Genomic DNA, 14,711 nt, shown 5'->3' on the forward strand with positions numbered 1-14,711 from the left:
CCATCACGCTGTGTACAGCGGCAAATAATGATGATGTCTAAAGATAGGCCATCATAAATCAGGCTGTCATTTACCTTCCCCTCAAGTGGCACTGGAAAAAGGAAAAAAAAAAGACACCAAGAGAGGGGCGTAATTTTCTCTGTTGGATAACTGTGGGCAAAATGGCAATCTAATTAGTTTACGATACGCCTGGCAGCTTGCCAACAGGCAATAAATCAAAACTTTCTCCCCCCCCCCCTTTCATTTAGCTGGAAACCTCTCAATCTTACCCAAATATATTTACTCAGCCACGCAAGGCACAATACTTACTTTTACCACAATGCAAAACAAGAACTGGTACACATTATGATATTCAAGCAAAGCCGGGGCTCTATACAGAGCAGCTTATTTCACGCAGATCTTTAGAACAATAGATTATCATGAAGTCTCCGTGCTGTCTTCTGTACCTGCCACTCCAAAGGGTCTTCTCAGACCTGACGTCAGCTTCTTGGTGTTGTTGTCTCGTAGCTCCATCCGTCCAACTCTTACAATCTGACACACGAAGCTGATCTTTTCTCTCTTCAGATCTTCGCTACCCAAGTCCTGAAGAGGTGTAAAGGAGAAAAAAAGTTCTAACAAAGCGCCTTAGAGTCACTACAAATCCCGGGCTGTTTCAATCAGATTGTACAACATAGGGATGAAAATCCTCTGGAAAACACAATTGGATTTAAAGCCCCATCTGACAGCAGCCTTTATCTGATCGATTAATAGCACTTTCTGCGGTGAAAATGAGTTTACGTAAAAGCCAAACATTTTACCGCAAATTGCTTCAGCAACATATGTGATTGTGTCCACAGATTCATTTTTCCAAACCTTGGAAAGTCCTCCCAGTGGGCTCACACTGACCCTTCTGCCCTTGGGCGTCCATCAGATAGAGGTCTTAGTAAATACATACAGAAAGCTGGGCTCTTTCTGAGAGAGCTTAACAAATACAGGCTCTGCAAACAGGCTCGCACGTGCTTCGTAACATGGCTGAATAAACCGTGAACTACAGGCGAGTGTGCGCACACTATAATCACATGCATTTACACATCCAAACACTCACTGTGAAGACTGCCCGCAGATTATGAAGCTGGTCGATGTCTTTTACTAGGCCACAGCTTGACCATTTTACCAAGTAGTTTTCACTGTAAGGGAGAGACGTCAGGGGGGAGGAGCATGACGTTCACAGGTGAAACAAAAACAATACAGTGAATTCAGACACCGAGATTAACAGCATTAACATCAGTTTCCTTCAGAGCTACAGAACCTTGAATGTTAATCCAGACATTAGTCTGCTTGATTAATGCTGGAGGCATATGTAACACTCCTCAGCTGAGCAGCTCAACACAATAATTTGCTGTCACAATCCTGAAGCGTGAATAAATGAAAGGGTTTACCTGATGAACTTGGACTCCACTGGGTCGTAAAGCGACATGAGCACCTCTGCATCTTCGCCAATCTTACACACCACATTCTTCAGAGTCACAAAGAGGGCGAAAGCTGGCGTGGAAGCGAACTTTGCTTGCCTCGTCAGATCAATATTCTGCTTCTGAGACTGAGAAACAGAGAAACGGAGGGGAATCAGCAGTATCACACGTTGTTCATGCGCAGTAGTGTATTGAGAGAGAAACAGTGCTGATGCCAGCTGTACATTGGATTAAGACTAGCCACTGTGGTTGGTTTTTGTTTTTTTTACACACACAAAAAAAATCTAACAAGTTAAAAAGCTCCTAATATCTTTCACATTGAATAAAAAGGCCTTTACATTTACTTGATCTCCAGGACTGCATATACAGTAAAAGAACCTATTCCCTAGCGTCCTTCAAAAATATGCTGCGGTCACGTCATTAATATTCATCGTGTTGACCTGGACACTTTCTTATTGGCCATCCATATGCATTAAAGACCTCCAAAGGAAAGGTCACGTACGATGAGACCACATAACTGCAGGGCACTTAGTGGCTGGCACTCCCTACATACTGCAAACTGACATTCAGGTGTGGCACACCACTGATAAGCCAAGTAAAATAGATTGGGAATCTGGCACGGCTCCTGACTTTCTAAAGAAATCAAGCATTTTAGTGTACCAGGATTGGCTCAATTTGTCCTACTTTTAATCCAAAGTTGTTCAAATGCCAAAACCCCATCGCAGATTGAATCAAAGTGGTTTAGGTCATCTTTTTGGAAAACAGAACGGTAAAACAATCTGTATGGATGTGCATCAGTACAGATGGGTTAAAAAGAGGCAGTGACAGTGTTATCATACCAATGGCTGATGTGTTTAACATGTTAACCCCTTTAGTTTAGCATTTTATCATGCTATCAAAACACACACGCACACTTTAGCAATAAACACAAATCACAGGGAATGTCGCTGTAATTTGTCATTAACTGAGGTACTGGATACAGTGAAACATCCGCTTCAGGTGAACAGTCTATAGCAGCGGATTTTCACAGACCGGCCTTTAAGGTGTCGCGGATAAATACAACAAAATAAAATTATATGACCAAGACACAAACTGTGGTATTTTATAATTATAATAATAAACACAAATTCACTGTGCAATTGTGTAACTTTATTAGCAGCGTCCTCCTGAACATTGAGAGTAACATCCTCCTCTCTGCTCCTTATTGCTCTCTAATCGCTATGGTAACGCGGAAATATTCCTTTCAAAATAAGACACACAACTTCAACACGGGGAAAAAACGCAGGGGAACCGTGTTAACGATAATAACCCTAAAAACCATAAATTTCATACCCAAGCATCAACTCTCGCGGCCCAGTACCGAACGACTCACGCCTGGGGGTTGGGGACCGCTGGTCCAAGGCACACAAAAACTACTGCTAACTGAATCAGTAAAGATTATCTAGTAGTTGAGACTGGACCAAAGGGGTGTACCATGGAAGCTAAAGTCACATCACCACTAATCTTAGCCATTTCGTGGCTAAAATTACAGATATTATTTTGGATGAAGAATGGCAGATATTATTGCAGAAGACCAGCTCATCATCTTTTACAGTGACATAAAAAAGTAAGTAATAAAAAGAAAGATTGAAACAGCTGTGCCCAAACTGCACAGAAAACCAAACAACTTTTGTCAGATGTCCTTACTGTGGAAATCTGTGATTACCCTTCTTGTTTTTATTTCTTTTTTAATGCAAACACTATAATCGTGCTTGATTGACCAGCTGAGATTCGATGACGCAGAAGGAACAAGATCATGATGTGATCTGTGTTCATTCACACTGTGCGCTAATGGGCATTTGCTAAGCTTTAATATAGTATCTGGATAATAGAGCTGTCCCAAATACCATATTCTGGGCCTTGGAGGTTCAGTAGTGCTGAACAAGAACAATAATAATCATTAGGAGTTGCTAAATGAGACTTAACTAGAGATACTGGTGCTGTGCTTTGATTTCTGCTGATATCAGAAGCGGGACAGCTAAACTACATACCAACAAAAGTGTTTTGTTTTTTTTAAACTCCCTGGATTTGTTATATTTGCTAGCCACTTAAAAAATAGCTGCTGCTGGTTTATGAAAAGTCACAAAGTTGGCAACAGTAAATTTCAGAATCGAAAAACTTGCAAATTAAATGTCTTTCCAACAAGCAAATAACAGTAATATATTCAGTTTTTCTCTCTACTGAGTTTGTCTGTTTACCTTCTCCTCTTGGATCCGGTCCTCAATTTGTTTGGAAGCTGCCTCGTGTGCCCTGAACAGGCTGATGGTGCTGGTGAGCTCTGGGTCCAGTATGTTCCCATCTTTGTCTCTGACCACCAGATCAAGATCCAGGTACCTTGCATAAATAGAGGGTAGAGTTAACAAGCGCTCAGACCCACCAAGACAGTGTGCATTTGTCAGAAAGGAAACAACACATTTTATTTATAAACATGTACTCCTGTCACCTTATTTCCTGCCCAAATTCTACTTCATATTCATAACCTCGGCTCCACTGTTTTCTTTCGAAACCTATCTTTCTGCTATGCAGGGGAGCCAGAAAAAACAACAGTATATGTCTACATATACTCAGTGCTGCATTTCATCAGCTGATCACTACTTGCTTCTGAGGGAAAATTCATTTCTCTACCTGGCCAAAGGTTCAAAATTTCATCACAGGAGCAGAAAAGAGCTTCACGATTTTCATTTCCAACTGATTTTCTAGGTCCACTGCAGATAGTGCAAGAGCTGTCATTTCATGATGGAATACAGTGCAGTTTGCTGAAGCTAAACCCCATCAGTTTGTTCTCAAGCTAAGTGATGACCTGTCATTTTCTATTGACTGACACTGCTGACCTCTTCCAACAAGACTTGTTTTTTCCGGATAGATTTGAGGATAAAGGGATATAAGCCATAGGGAGAGAAGGAAAAATATAAAACACTCTCACAGCTGAAGACTCACTTGTTGCCATAGTCTATCTTGGAGGTGACTTTCTGTTTGAGCTCACTCAGCTCGTCCTGTGGGAGGGTGCCGGACAGAATCTGTGAACGCCATTCGATGAGGTCGTAGATCATGTCACGGACACAGTTGAACATCTCACGCTTGTCTCCCTGTTAGGCAGAACAACAATGTACAGCTTAGACACATTAGGAAAAGCTAAGAAAAAAAGTTTGAACTCTAGTAGAAACTTGCACCTCAGTTTTTGGCTATAATGTGGTGATAAGCACCAGCCAGGGCAGGGAAGATGATGACTTAATAAAAACCTTTTTTGTGTATCCGCAATGTTTGTTGAAAGTGTGTCTCTACACTTTTGATATACTTATTTTAGTTTAAATGTAACTTTTATTTATTAAAGAAGTCATGTAAAGACTGTATATATAAGATGGATGTAGCTTCCAGGCATAAAAAGTGAAGCAAATGTAATGACCACTAGAGGGCGACTCCCATGGTTGTAAAACAGGGGTGTCCAAACTCCGGTCCATTTTTAATTGGCCCGCAAATAATTTTATAAATAGAATAGAATATGGCCCGCACTTCAACTTTTGCTTAAGTGTATTGCACTTCTTAGTTTTAACACCAGGGGGAGCTACTGTTGATCAAGGCAGTTGCTCCACCAAAAAGGACAATCACAGAAGAAATGTACCCCAAGTTACTAAACATGGCAGAACCAAAGAAGCGAAAGGTAGAAAGTGAATGCAGAAAATTTCAGACACGGTGGGAGAGCGAATATTTCTTCAAAGAATTCAAGGGGAAGTGTGTCTGTTTGATCTGCACTGAAACTGTGGCAGTTATGAAAGAGTATAATGTACGACGTCATTATGAAACCAAACATCAGGCCTATGCATCCTACACTGGTGCTGAGCGAGAGGAGAAATTAAAGCACAGGGTAGCTCTCCTGCGGGGTCAGCAACAGTATTTTTTTCGTGCTCAAAAGGTCCAGGAAAAGGCTACAATAGCCAGCTATGAGGTCGCCCAACTCATCGCAAGACATGGCAAGCCTTTTTCAGATGGAGACCTCATAAAACACTGCCTCGTTAAAGTCACCGAAATAATGTGCCCGGAAAAAGTGCAGGACTTCAACAACGTCAGCATGTCCAGAGATACGGTTGTGCAACGCATTGAAGACTCGTCAGCCAACATTAAACTGCAACTGTCTGATAAAGCTGTGCTTTTGATTTTTACACCATCGCATGCGATGAGAGCACCGATGCCACAGACGCCGCACAGCTGCTATTTTTTTGCGGGGAGTGGACGAGAGCACGAGCGCTTTAGGTGAGTAAAAACATATATTCCACAGTACCCGTGTGTTAATGTGCAGGTACACATGCTTCAAATATCAATAATGCGCATCAATTCTGTCACTACCGTGCTTTTGCGCACAACTTTCTTATATGCGCTTTTCTTGTTAACACAGAGTACACACCGCTGTGCACAGCGCACGCACATGTAGTCAGCTGATCTCATCTGATGCAGATTTGCTCCTTGATCAAGTGACATTTGTCCGGATTTTTGGCACGAGTGGCATACGATCAGCACCGCAGCTGGATGGCCCGATTTACATACCCAGCGCAGCTGATACTCACCAGAATAATTTACTAAAATATATGCACTCCTGTTATTAAGTCCAGTTCAGTCTGTTAATGTTGATAACGGTTTCAAACGAACGTTAATAGGTGTGTTGCTAAGCCTAATAACTTAAATAACAAACTTGAAATGTACCCGTCCCATTTTCCCCTTTATTGTTTTTTCTCTGTGCTGTAAATCTTCTGTCTAAGAAGAAATCTGAGGCTGCTGTTCTGAGAATGAGCTACCAAAGCTTTTTCTGAATAAATCAATAAAGATCCATTTATGGAAAGCTGTGATGAAGGCAGTTTCGTCTTTAATTATATTCAACAATATAACATATTCGACCACTTTTAAGTGATTTTTCTAACTTTAATACACTAAAGTTAAGGTTATATACCTAATTTCTAGTAAGTGGCCCAGCCCCTCCTATATTTTTATGTATGTGGCCCTCAGTGAAAAAAGTTTGGACACCCCTGTTGTAAAACAACACCGATTTTATAGAAGTCTGTGGAAGGATAGCCCTGCCCTGTCTATCGCCCTAGTAAACAGTTTCAAGATTAGTTTATGGACTGAATCGGTTTAGATTCATGTTGAATATACAACATCACTTCACCCTATAAGTTATAGCCCTCACTCGTGCCTAGGAACACGATAACATTTAATGTTTCACCATGTGATAAGTTGCTAGCATCTGAGCACTCAGCATCCCTCAATTTTTCAGTTAAATGCACACTTCAGTCGTCATGTCCAGTTTTAAAACAGCAAGATAACAAGAAACTGCTGAATGTTCCCCTGGCAACCACACAAAGTTCTTGTGACCTACGGCGACTGCTAAATGACGAAATTCTAAGTGCAATTTGCTAGGGGGTTGGTGTTGGGGAAATACACTTTTTTTTCTTAGTAGGGGTCACCTACTGGCCTCTAGGTCTGTGTGGCTGGGGATTTATTGGTACCAAGCAAACTGCTGTGTTTATGGCTTCATAACAGGGCTTTGCTAACCAATAGGTGACGGCACAGTGGCTCCATTTTTCTTTTATAGTCTTATACTTTTATGTTTTTCTCTTACCCATTTTCTTTTATTTCTATAGATACAAGTGAGTCCAGGTAAGCTGGTTACAAGCAAAAATCTGTTAAAGCCACTGAGTCAGCATAAAATAATAGATTTTTTGTATTTTACAGGAAATCCTCCAAATAGTATTTACCAATAAACATGAAAATATGACAAAAAACAATTGGTGAAATAGAAATAAACACAAAAAAGGGCAAATAAACCATAAAATAATGCACATTATCATTTTATTAATGTGTGTGTGTTTCCACTGGAGGAGCAAAGGTTGGCTTACCACATATAAGTCCCTCCATATTGTAGCCCACTCCCGCAGTGTCGTGGTAACCTCTTGAACCAAGGGCAGCTCAGTGGGAATGACTGTCTCCTTTTGCCTGCAGTGACAAAGAATGATTTTATTTTATTTATTTATTTTTTTTACAGTGATTGTGTCCCGTCTGCCCTTTCCTCTCCACATTAAGGCCAGGATTATACTCCCTTACACACAAAGAGAGCTGCAGATAGCATGGACAAGTAGGTATTCTTGTTATATTACTCCATTCTGCTCGGAGTTCTCTTGGAAGTTCTCTCTCTCAGTTAGCTGTATTGTAGCAGCTGTAACAGGTGGATAAATCCACACAGTCACGTCATCACTTGGACCCAAGTAGACCATTAAATAGTCAAGGACGCACAAAGTATAACATAGGTATAAGATTCATAAACGGACAAGTTGTGTGAGAAGAAGAGAGATTTCAGCGTCGAGCGTAATCATCACATATATGTTCCTTATACTATATCAGTAAAATCCAACTATTAAAAAATATCAGTGCCTAAAGATTCTCAATTTAATTCAAAGATTCTGAAGTTTGGGTTTCATCTTTGTGTTGTGCTGGTGAAATCAAAGAAGACAGACCAAAACAAAAACAGCTTCGCAAGTTGCGCCAAAGCGAACACACATGTCACATCACATCAAGCGCAGACCTTTCCACTGAAACAACCTCCGAGGGTGTCTACAAACAACTTGCACTTTATCTAGTCCCTAATTTTCTCAGCAGATCTATCAACTAAAAAACTTGTTATATACTTGCTTCCTGTTTGATCTCTGGTGCCATCTTTAACACTGTTTGTTGCTCCTGATAAATATAATATAATAAAGAAGCATTCAGAAATTTGACTTAGCAGTACTGACCCGCTGCCCTCGACCGTGGCCTCTTTCAGGTGTATGTAGCAAGCGGGAAATATGCCCTGGAAGAGAAAGAGATCGAAAAGAGACGTAAGTGTAAAAGCCGAAAGAGCATTTGAAGAACTGAAAAACTGAAGTTGTAAAGTTCAAATGTGTAAGTAGCAAATTTAAGTGTTTAAAATGTAGTTTTTTGCTCACCTTTTTGGATTTTCTCCTCAGCCTATAGCCTCTGTACCAGTCTAATAAGGAGAACGGTTACAAACCATGTTACACAAGGAGAAAAAAGCCCTCCTAAAACAAATCACAGTTTGCTCCACTAAACATTCTTTTGTTTAAATAAAGGATGACACTAAAGAAGGAAATAACAGTTCTTCCACGATGCAAAACATCAGACCAACTCATGGGTCTGGGATTACTATCGCCTGCCTTTACAGCAACTAAATATCATTATCACACAATTGATTCTTAGAAATGTACAAAAACTTGACAGAAAAGCCGATGTCCAATGTTGTCGTGTCAGCTCCGATTAAACGTGGCATCAGTAAGCCTGTTCTCACCTTCATATGTCTCAAGTATGTGCACTGTGTCTCCGATCTGCAGTGACAGCTCCTCCTCTCCCCGGGCATCGTAGTTATAGATTGCTGGAGAAGGACGAGAGAAGACAATATAAGAGGAGGAGATATTACAGCAGGAGGAAAAAGGCAATAAAGTGTTTGGCTCCCTTGTGGCGCTAATTGTGTGCCACTGCAATGTGTAGTAGAGGCATCACACATATACTGGATGTCCACCCACACAGTCTAACACAGTGATGCTTGGGCCTGGCACCTTCAACGCTGTAATATCAACACATTTTTTTCCCCACCTACTGAAAACAAACCAATAAATATGGATAATGCCAAAACAAAAATGATGACAGTAACTTTATGGTGTTCCTGATATATATATTTGTTTTAAACTGCTCTCAAACAACAAGAAGATGATTTATATGTTAAGAAAAATATACAGTGCTCTTAGAATTGTCTGAAAAATGACAAACATAACCTGTCAAATCATATGAATTTATAACAGAAAAAGTTGTGTTGGGTTCTACCGGTTATTATTCAGTTATGTGTAATGATTAATAAAGTAACCACCAAAGTTTGAAATGATTTGTATGATGCAACTTTAAAGAAAAAGAATGTTAAAAGACCAAGAGAACGAATGTGGACATTTTAACACGCAGATCAAAAAGCAAATCACAGATCCTTTGAAATTTCCAACAAATCTATTGAAGTCTCCAATGCTTCCAAGAAAACAGAAAACATATGTTGTAGGGCAACAAAATAACATCAGCTTGGCAAAAGTAAATCTTCCTATCTAATGTCTATTTTATACCCAATTAGGACATTAAAGGACTCGTTTCTTGAAGTCAACCAATAGAGCGCAGGCTATTAACTCTAAAGCCACTGAATCCAGTGCCAACACACACACACACACACACACACACACACACACACACACACACACACACACACAGTCAGAGCTCCATCAACATGTCAAGGTCAAATTATAAAGACAATAAAATCCTGACTGTTGACACTTGTTCTCTCATTCAGTGAGCAGTAAACAATATGTCACTGTCAAACAGCCAAGCCCAGCACCTGTCTGTCTAAGAGTGCACAATTGCCCCCCACCCCCCCACACACAGACACACACACACTGCATAAAAAGTAAACTGACAGGGGCTGTGGAGACACATGTTTGTGTGCATCTATAGGCACGTGTGCATGTCCTGCTGAGAGCAGGCACACCGAGGTGCTTCAACAAAGGTTTCCAGAGGTGAGTGACTGCTTAATTAAAATAGACCCTCACTGCAGGCACTGGAGCCTTCCCAGCATGCCGATGGTGAAGCAAGTGAATCAACCATTTCCTTTCTCAATTACCTGCCATCTGAAGAGTTCACTGTACTTCATTAAACTATCACACAGCATTTTAGCTCTTTTTATGTTGAAAAACAGTCAGTTAGCAATTTAAATACTTCTGGAAAGTCCAGGTCATTTTCAGATAATTTGCAATTAATGATAACTGTGATATTATTGGGATTTTTTATTCTGTATAAGGTAAAAGCATTAAAGAACACAATTAGTGATTTATGCCAGATCATAGTTACAAAGCAGCTTTGATTATGCAAAGTTCAAATTAGCAGTATGTGTGTCAGCTAGAATATAAGTCGGAACATTTTATAACAATCCCCTTGGTCCTGTCCTATTCTGTCACATGTTTTCCCTACCTGCTGGATCTATGACACCTTTCAAAGCTGGATCTCCACCTGCTTTGGAAGGCACTCTAACCCCACTGTCTTGGACCGAAGCTGGCTGGAGATGCGTATCCGCTTTATTGCCACTCAAACCAGCTTCTCACTTAATTGTCAGGATGTGATATTCGTTACTGAGGCTGGTGATTATATTGTTCAGCTATTCATTTGTCACAAAGCACATGGCAAATAAAATATCTGCAGAGAAGCAACGAATACTCTAAACGTGTGAAAAGCACTGAGGTAATGTGGCAGAGAAAATGACAAATTCAGACGTTCAGCATGTGCATCGTTACAGTGCATGCAGTAAAGAACCTCACTGCATCTAGAGGGCATAAAAACGCATGTGTACCCATTTGATTCAGGCCTGTGTGTATTTGCATGTACGCGTGCATATCCACGGTGCATTTTGCGCATCCCAGAACAATCCAACGAGTCCACTGAATCTACCAGAACATGACCCATGGGCTGACAATGGAGCAACAAAGGCCCTAGGAAATGAATTCAATGGTACCACACTGAGATACAAAAGGCACCAAGAGGCCTAGAAAGCAACAAAACATCAAAAAGGGAGGTGGGATTAATCTGTGTCGAGGCATCACAGAGTAGCCCAGTCACTCCGCATGCACTGCGCGCTCAATTAAACTATCATTAAGAGTAGCTGGAAACGTCTGTAAAGCCATCAACTGCATATGTATGTTTGTTTAAAACTAGGCGAGAGGGCCAGCTGATTCAGCACGAGCAGCAGGTGATCCGAGGGAGAAACAAGACACGAACCGCTCCAATAAAAAGATAAAGCATGACATTTTATCAGTAAATGAGAACTCTATAATCAGTGCCAATGAGACAAGTTTAATAGAGTTTAGAGAGTTGGCAAAATCGTCACTGGGCAAGAGGTACAATTGTAAAATGAACACAAACAACACCCTGGGAAGATGCTGACTGAGTGACGACCATCAAACTCTGACATGAGAGAAGATGGTGCAATTGAGCAGGGCGGCTAAATGACAGCTCTGATTACTCATAAACCTGTATTTGCATACTCGAGTAATCTGATGTCAATTAGGAAGCAGTGAGGAAGAGAAAATCCATCAGAGGAAGAAGACGAAGAGGATGGGGAAGTGGACCGTATTCTCCCTAGAGTGTGGCATGCAAATGATTTTCTGGGAACGGGATAAACAGTAGCATCATTTGGACGGGGCTCATTACCATACATAACGTTGTGCATAAGGCTGTGCAAACTCGGAGAACGTTATCATCATAGGAAACAAGTGAGGAATCAGATTACAGAACTCTCCACTTAGCCAGCAGTCTACGCCCTCTACACAATTATAAGCAGCATCGTCTAAAATTTGGACTGATTGTAATTCTACACTTTGGACTCACTAATAACTGGCACTAATCCACGTGAAGCACAACATACCATTACACTCAAACGATAACACAGTATGCTGAGGAAGGAGGGGTTTGAAAGGAGAGGGGAAAGGAAGTGCACGGAAAAGTGGGAAGAGACTGAGCCTCTTGATGTTTTGAGTAAAATTCCCATGGGCTGTAAGCCCACAGAGAGAGACAGCCAGGAAGTCCCAGACAACAGAGAAAGACAAGTGTGGAGCATAAGGCAGCTCTCAGCACTGGAAGGGCTTGGATTATACAGCACTGGAGTCAATGTGCAACTTCAGAATAAAAAGGCCCCCAGGAACTTATCCAATTTTTGTAACATAATTAGGGTTAAACTGCCATTAGTTTGTGTAAAGTAAAAGAAAATGAAAACTACAATAGTAGTTTTTCATACTTAAACACAACCAAACAGGAAACAGTAAGTGCAAAAGGAAATAAATCACAGCCTTCAGGTTCCATTGTAGTAAGTTTCAGCTTCATAACATCCAGATTCGATAAACCAAATACTAAACAACTAGCAGACTTTAGTTATCATGTTACTCTCTCTCAACAATCAACTGTTAACTTCAAGGCAAGTCCCTTCCTGTGCCTTTTTGAGCATGAGAAGCCAAATAATTAGCAAAGAATGTGAAGCAAATCGTTCCAGCGAGTCGTTTTGAGTGGCAACAATGACAAACTAGGCAGGGCTCCATACTTCATTGTTTGAAACCCACTGGAACCTACTAGTGGTTGTACTTCCTTACTTTGAAAGTTTGTGTTCTCTGACAAAAGAATGCGACCTCTGTCATGTTCAAAGTGGACCTATTATTGACATTTCTAGCTCTGTATTTTTTTATTTTTGAACTTTGCTTGAGTAGCTTTACGCAATTGACAGTTAAAATAATAAGTTCATGATTGATTTCATACTGGGCCAGGGCACAGCGCCACAGGTCATCTACTGTCTGAAAGAGGACACTGTAGCTCTCTTTATGGCGCCACACCTTTAAGTCATCTTCCTTTTGACTGTGTACCTCTCACTAACAGAAGGTGTTAGTGCTGCTACTGTCCAGTGACAGGGATAACAGTGGCACCTTTGCATTCACACATACATCAACAATTTAGAAACAGCAAAAACCTAACGTGTTCATCTCTCGAATGCGGGAAGCTGCCAGAACACCTGGAGAAACCTAACCCAGGCCCAGAATGGCAGGCACAAATCTCTTTACGTTTACAGCGATCACCCCAGCACCAGTGATAACATCTATCTATTAAAAAGACTTTCTATAAATACATTCAACTTGTAGAACCTGTCAGTAACTGGGAGCATGACCACTAACACTATACTGTTTTTTTTTGGTTTTGTTTTTTTAAATATGAACTGAAAAGGGTTGCGCTAATTGCGCAAAATTTCAAATGTCAATACAAATAAAAAATGTGGACTGTGAGAAAACAATAATATACACTGAAATTGAGCATGACAATCGGGATGAATAAAGAGCACTTTAATAAGCACACAGTGGGCTAAGAATAACCTTTTCCAGGCAGCAGGACTGAATAGAGGATGATTATTATACTCCTGCCGCACTACAGGTCTCCAAGGCAAGACGGAGGAGTCAGCAGAGAGGGGTTTTACATGCACGCAAACACACGCAGTCTCTGAAGGATATATATATATATATGACCATTCCAGACTAACTGAAGTGGTCTGAATGTAAAATGACACAGCTCTTACTAGCTAAAAGCATCAGACTACATTATACATCTGACCTTATAAAGCTGATGCAACTCAAGTTTCTGTGAAGCATCACCTCAGTGCACACAATGAGACATACCAGACCTCAAATAATAATATTCAGCATCAAACGCAGCCAAATTTTAAAAGAAAATAGTCGTTCATTTGCATAAACATCAACATGTCTTATTGGTGGTGTAATAGTAATAGTTTAAAGCAAGATTTCAAATACTAGAAACTAGAAACTGGTTCAGTGTCCAACATCTTGCATACAAATTGTTTCTGTGAACACATCTTCAGAACACGGGGTGTCCTGGAGGACATGGCAGGAGCCGAAAACAAGCATGCCTTCAGATCAAGCTTGTGTAGTCATTAGTATGGGCGAGTATGATCCGAGCGAGGTGCTGTTGCAGGTGTTTGCTGTGTTTTCCCGACGAGCCCAGTTGGTGGTGAGATGCAGTCGGCTGGAGCGAGCACTGCTGCAGCAGAGATCACAGGTATTCTTCGGGGACCTGCCATGTGCTATTAAGGTAACGGGGAGAGCACCAGTCTGGGGGAAGGGGCCGAGGACCAGGCCTTTGTACTGCATTTCTGGAACACCTGTGGACTTCTGCGGCAGCTCCTCTGTCTGATTTCACCAAGGCTGACAATAATACACACTAAAGGAAGCGGTTGTTCTAAGTAGTGACTTAGAGCATACAAATGAGTCTCAATCTAGTACCAAATGTGCAAATAACTCTAAATAACAAAAGTAAAAATGGCTCAAAGGCAGTTTTCGTGTGAACAGAATAGCATTTAAGTTTTCATTACATTTTAGCCAGAAGAATTTATTATTTATACGCTCGAGCATTTCCATTTCCATCTTCACAGCACGTTGCCTTGACTGTTTTGTTTTTTGAAACCTGCTTCATTTACATCTGTTTACTAGTTTCCCAATCTTTGACTTTTCTTGGCAAGTTACTGCCACTTTTAAAATTAGAGAAAAATGAAAAGTCAATGGGAGGAATTTGAACCGTGTTTACATGTACATACTTGTATACACATGGTGCAAA

The 14,711-nt window shown here is 40.8% G+C and overlaps 1 protein-coding gene across 2 annotated transcripts in view; it reads right to left on the minus strand.

The window, feature by feature from the left end:
- dock1 (dedicator of cytokinesis 1) overlaps window positions 1-14,711 on the minus strand; it is a 198,034-nt gene that overhangs the window by 164,721 nt on the left and 18,602 nt on the right. For both annotated transcript variants that reach the window (XM_082543129.1, XM_082543130.1), the window contains exons 2-10: window positions 8,815-8,898; window positions 8,456-8,496; window positions 8,264-8,319; window positions 7,373-7,469; window positions 4,425-4,573; window positions 3,686-3,821; window positions 1,419-1,576; window positions 1,085-1,166; window positions 447-582 (exon numbers count right to left, since the gene is read on the minus strand). In XM_082543129.1, the coding sequence (XP_082399255.1) occupies window positions 447-582; window positions 1,085-1,166; window positions 1,419-1,576; window positions 3,686-3,821; window positions 4,425-4,573; window positions 7,373-7,469; window positions 8,264-8,319; window positions 8,456-8,496; window positions 8,815-8,898 (939 nt within the window). The remainder of the gene's footprint in view (window positions 1-446; window positions 583-1,084; window positions 1,167-1,418; window positions 1,577-3,685; window positions 3,822-4,424; window positions 4,574-7,372; window positions 7,470-8,263; window positions 8,320-8,455; window positions 8,497-8,814; window positions 8,899-14,711) is intronic.

Source organism: Aulonocara stuartgranti (assembly GCF_965226115.1).
Source record: "Aulonocara stuartgranti genome assembly, chromosome: 8".
Taxonomy (NCBI): Eukaryota; Metazoa; Chordata; class Actinopteri; order Cichliformes; family Cichlidae; genus Aulonocara; species Aulonocara stuartgranti.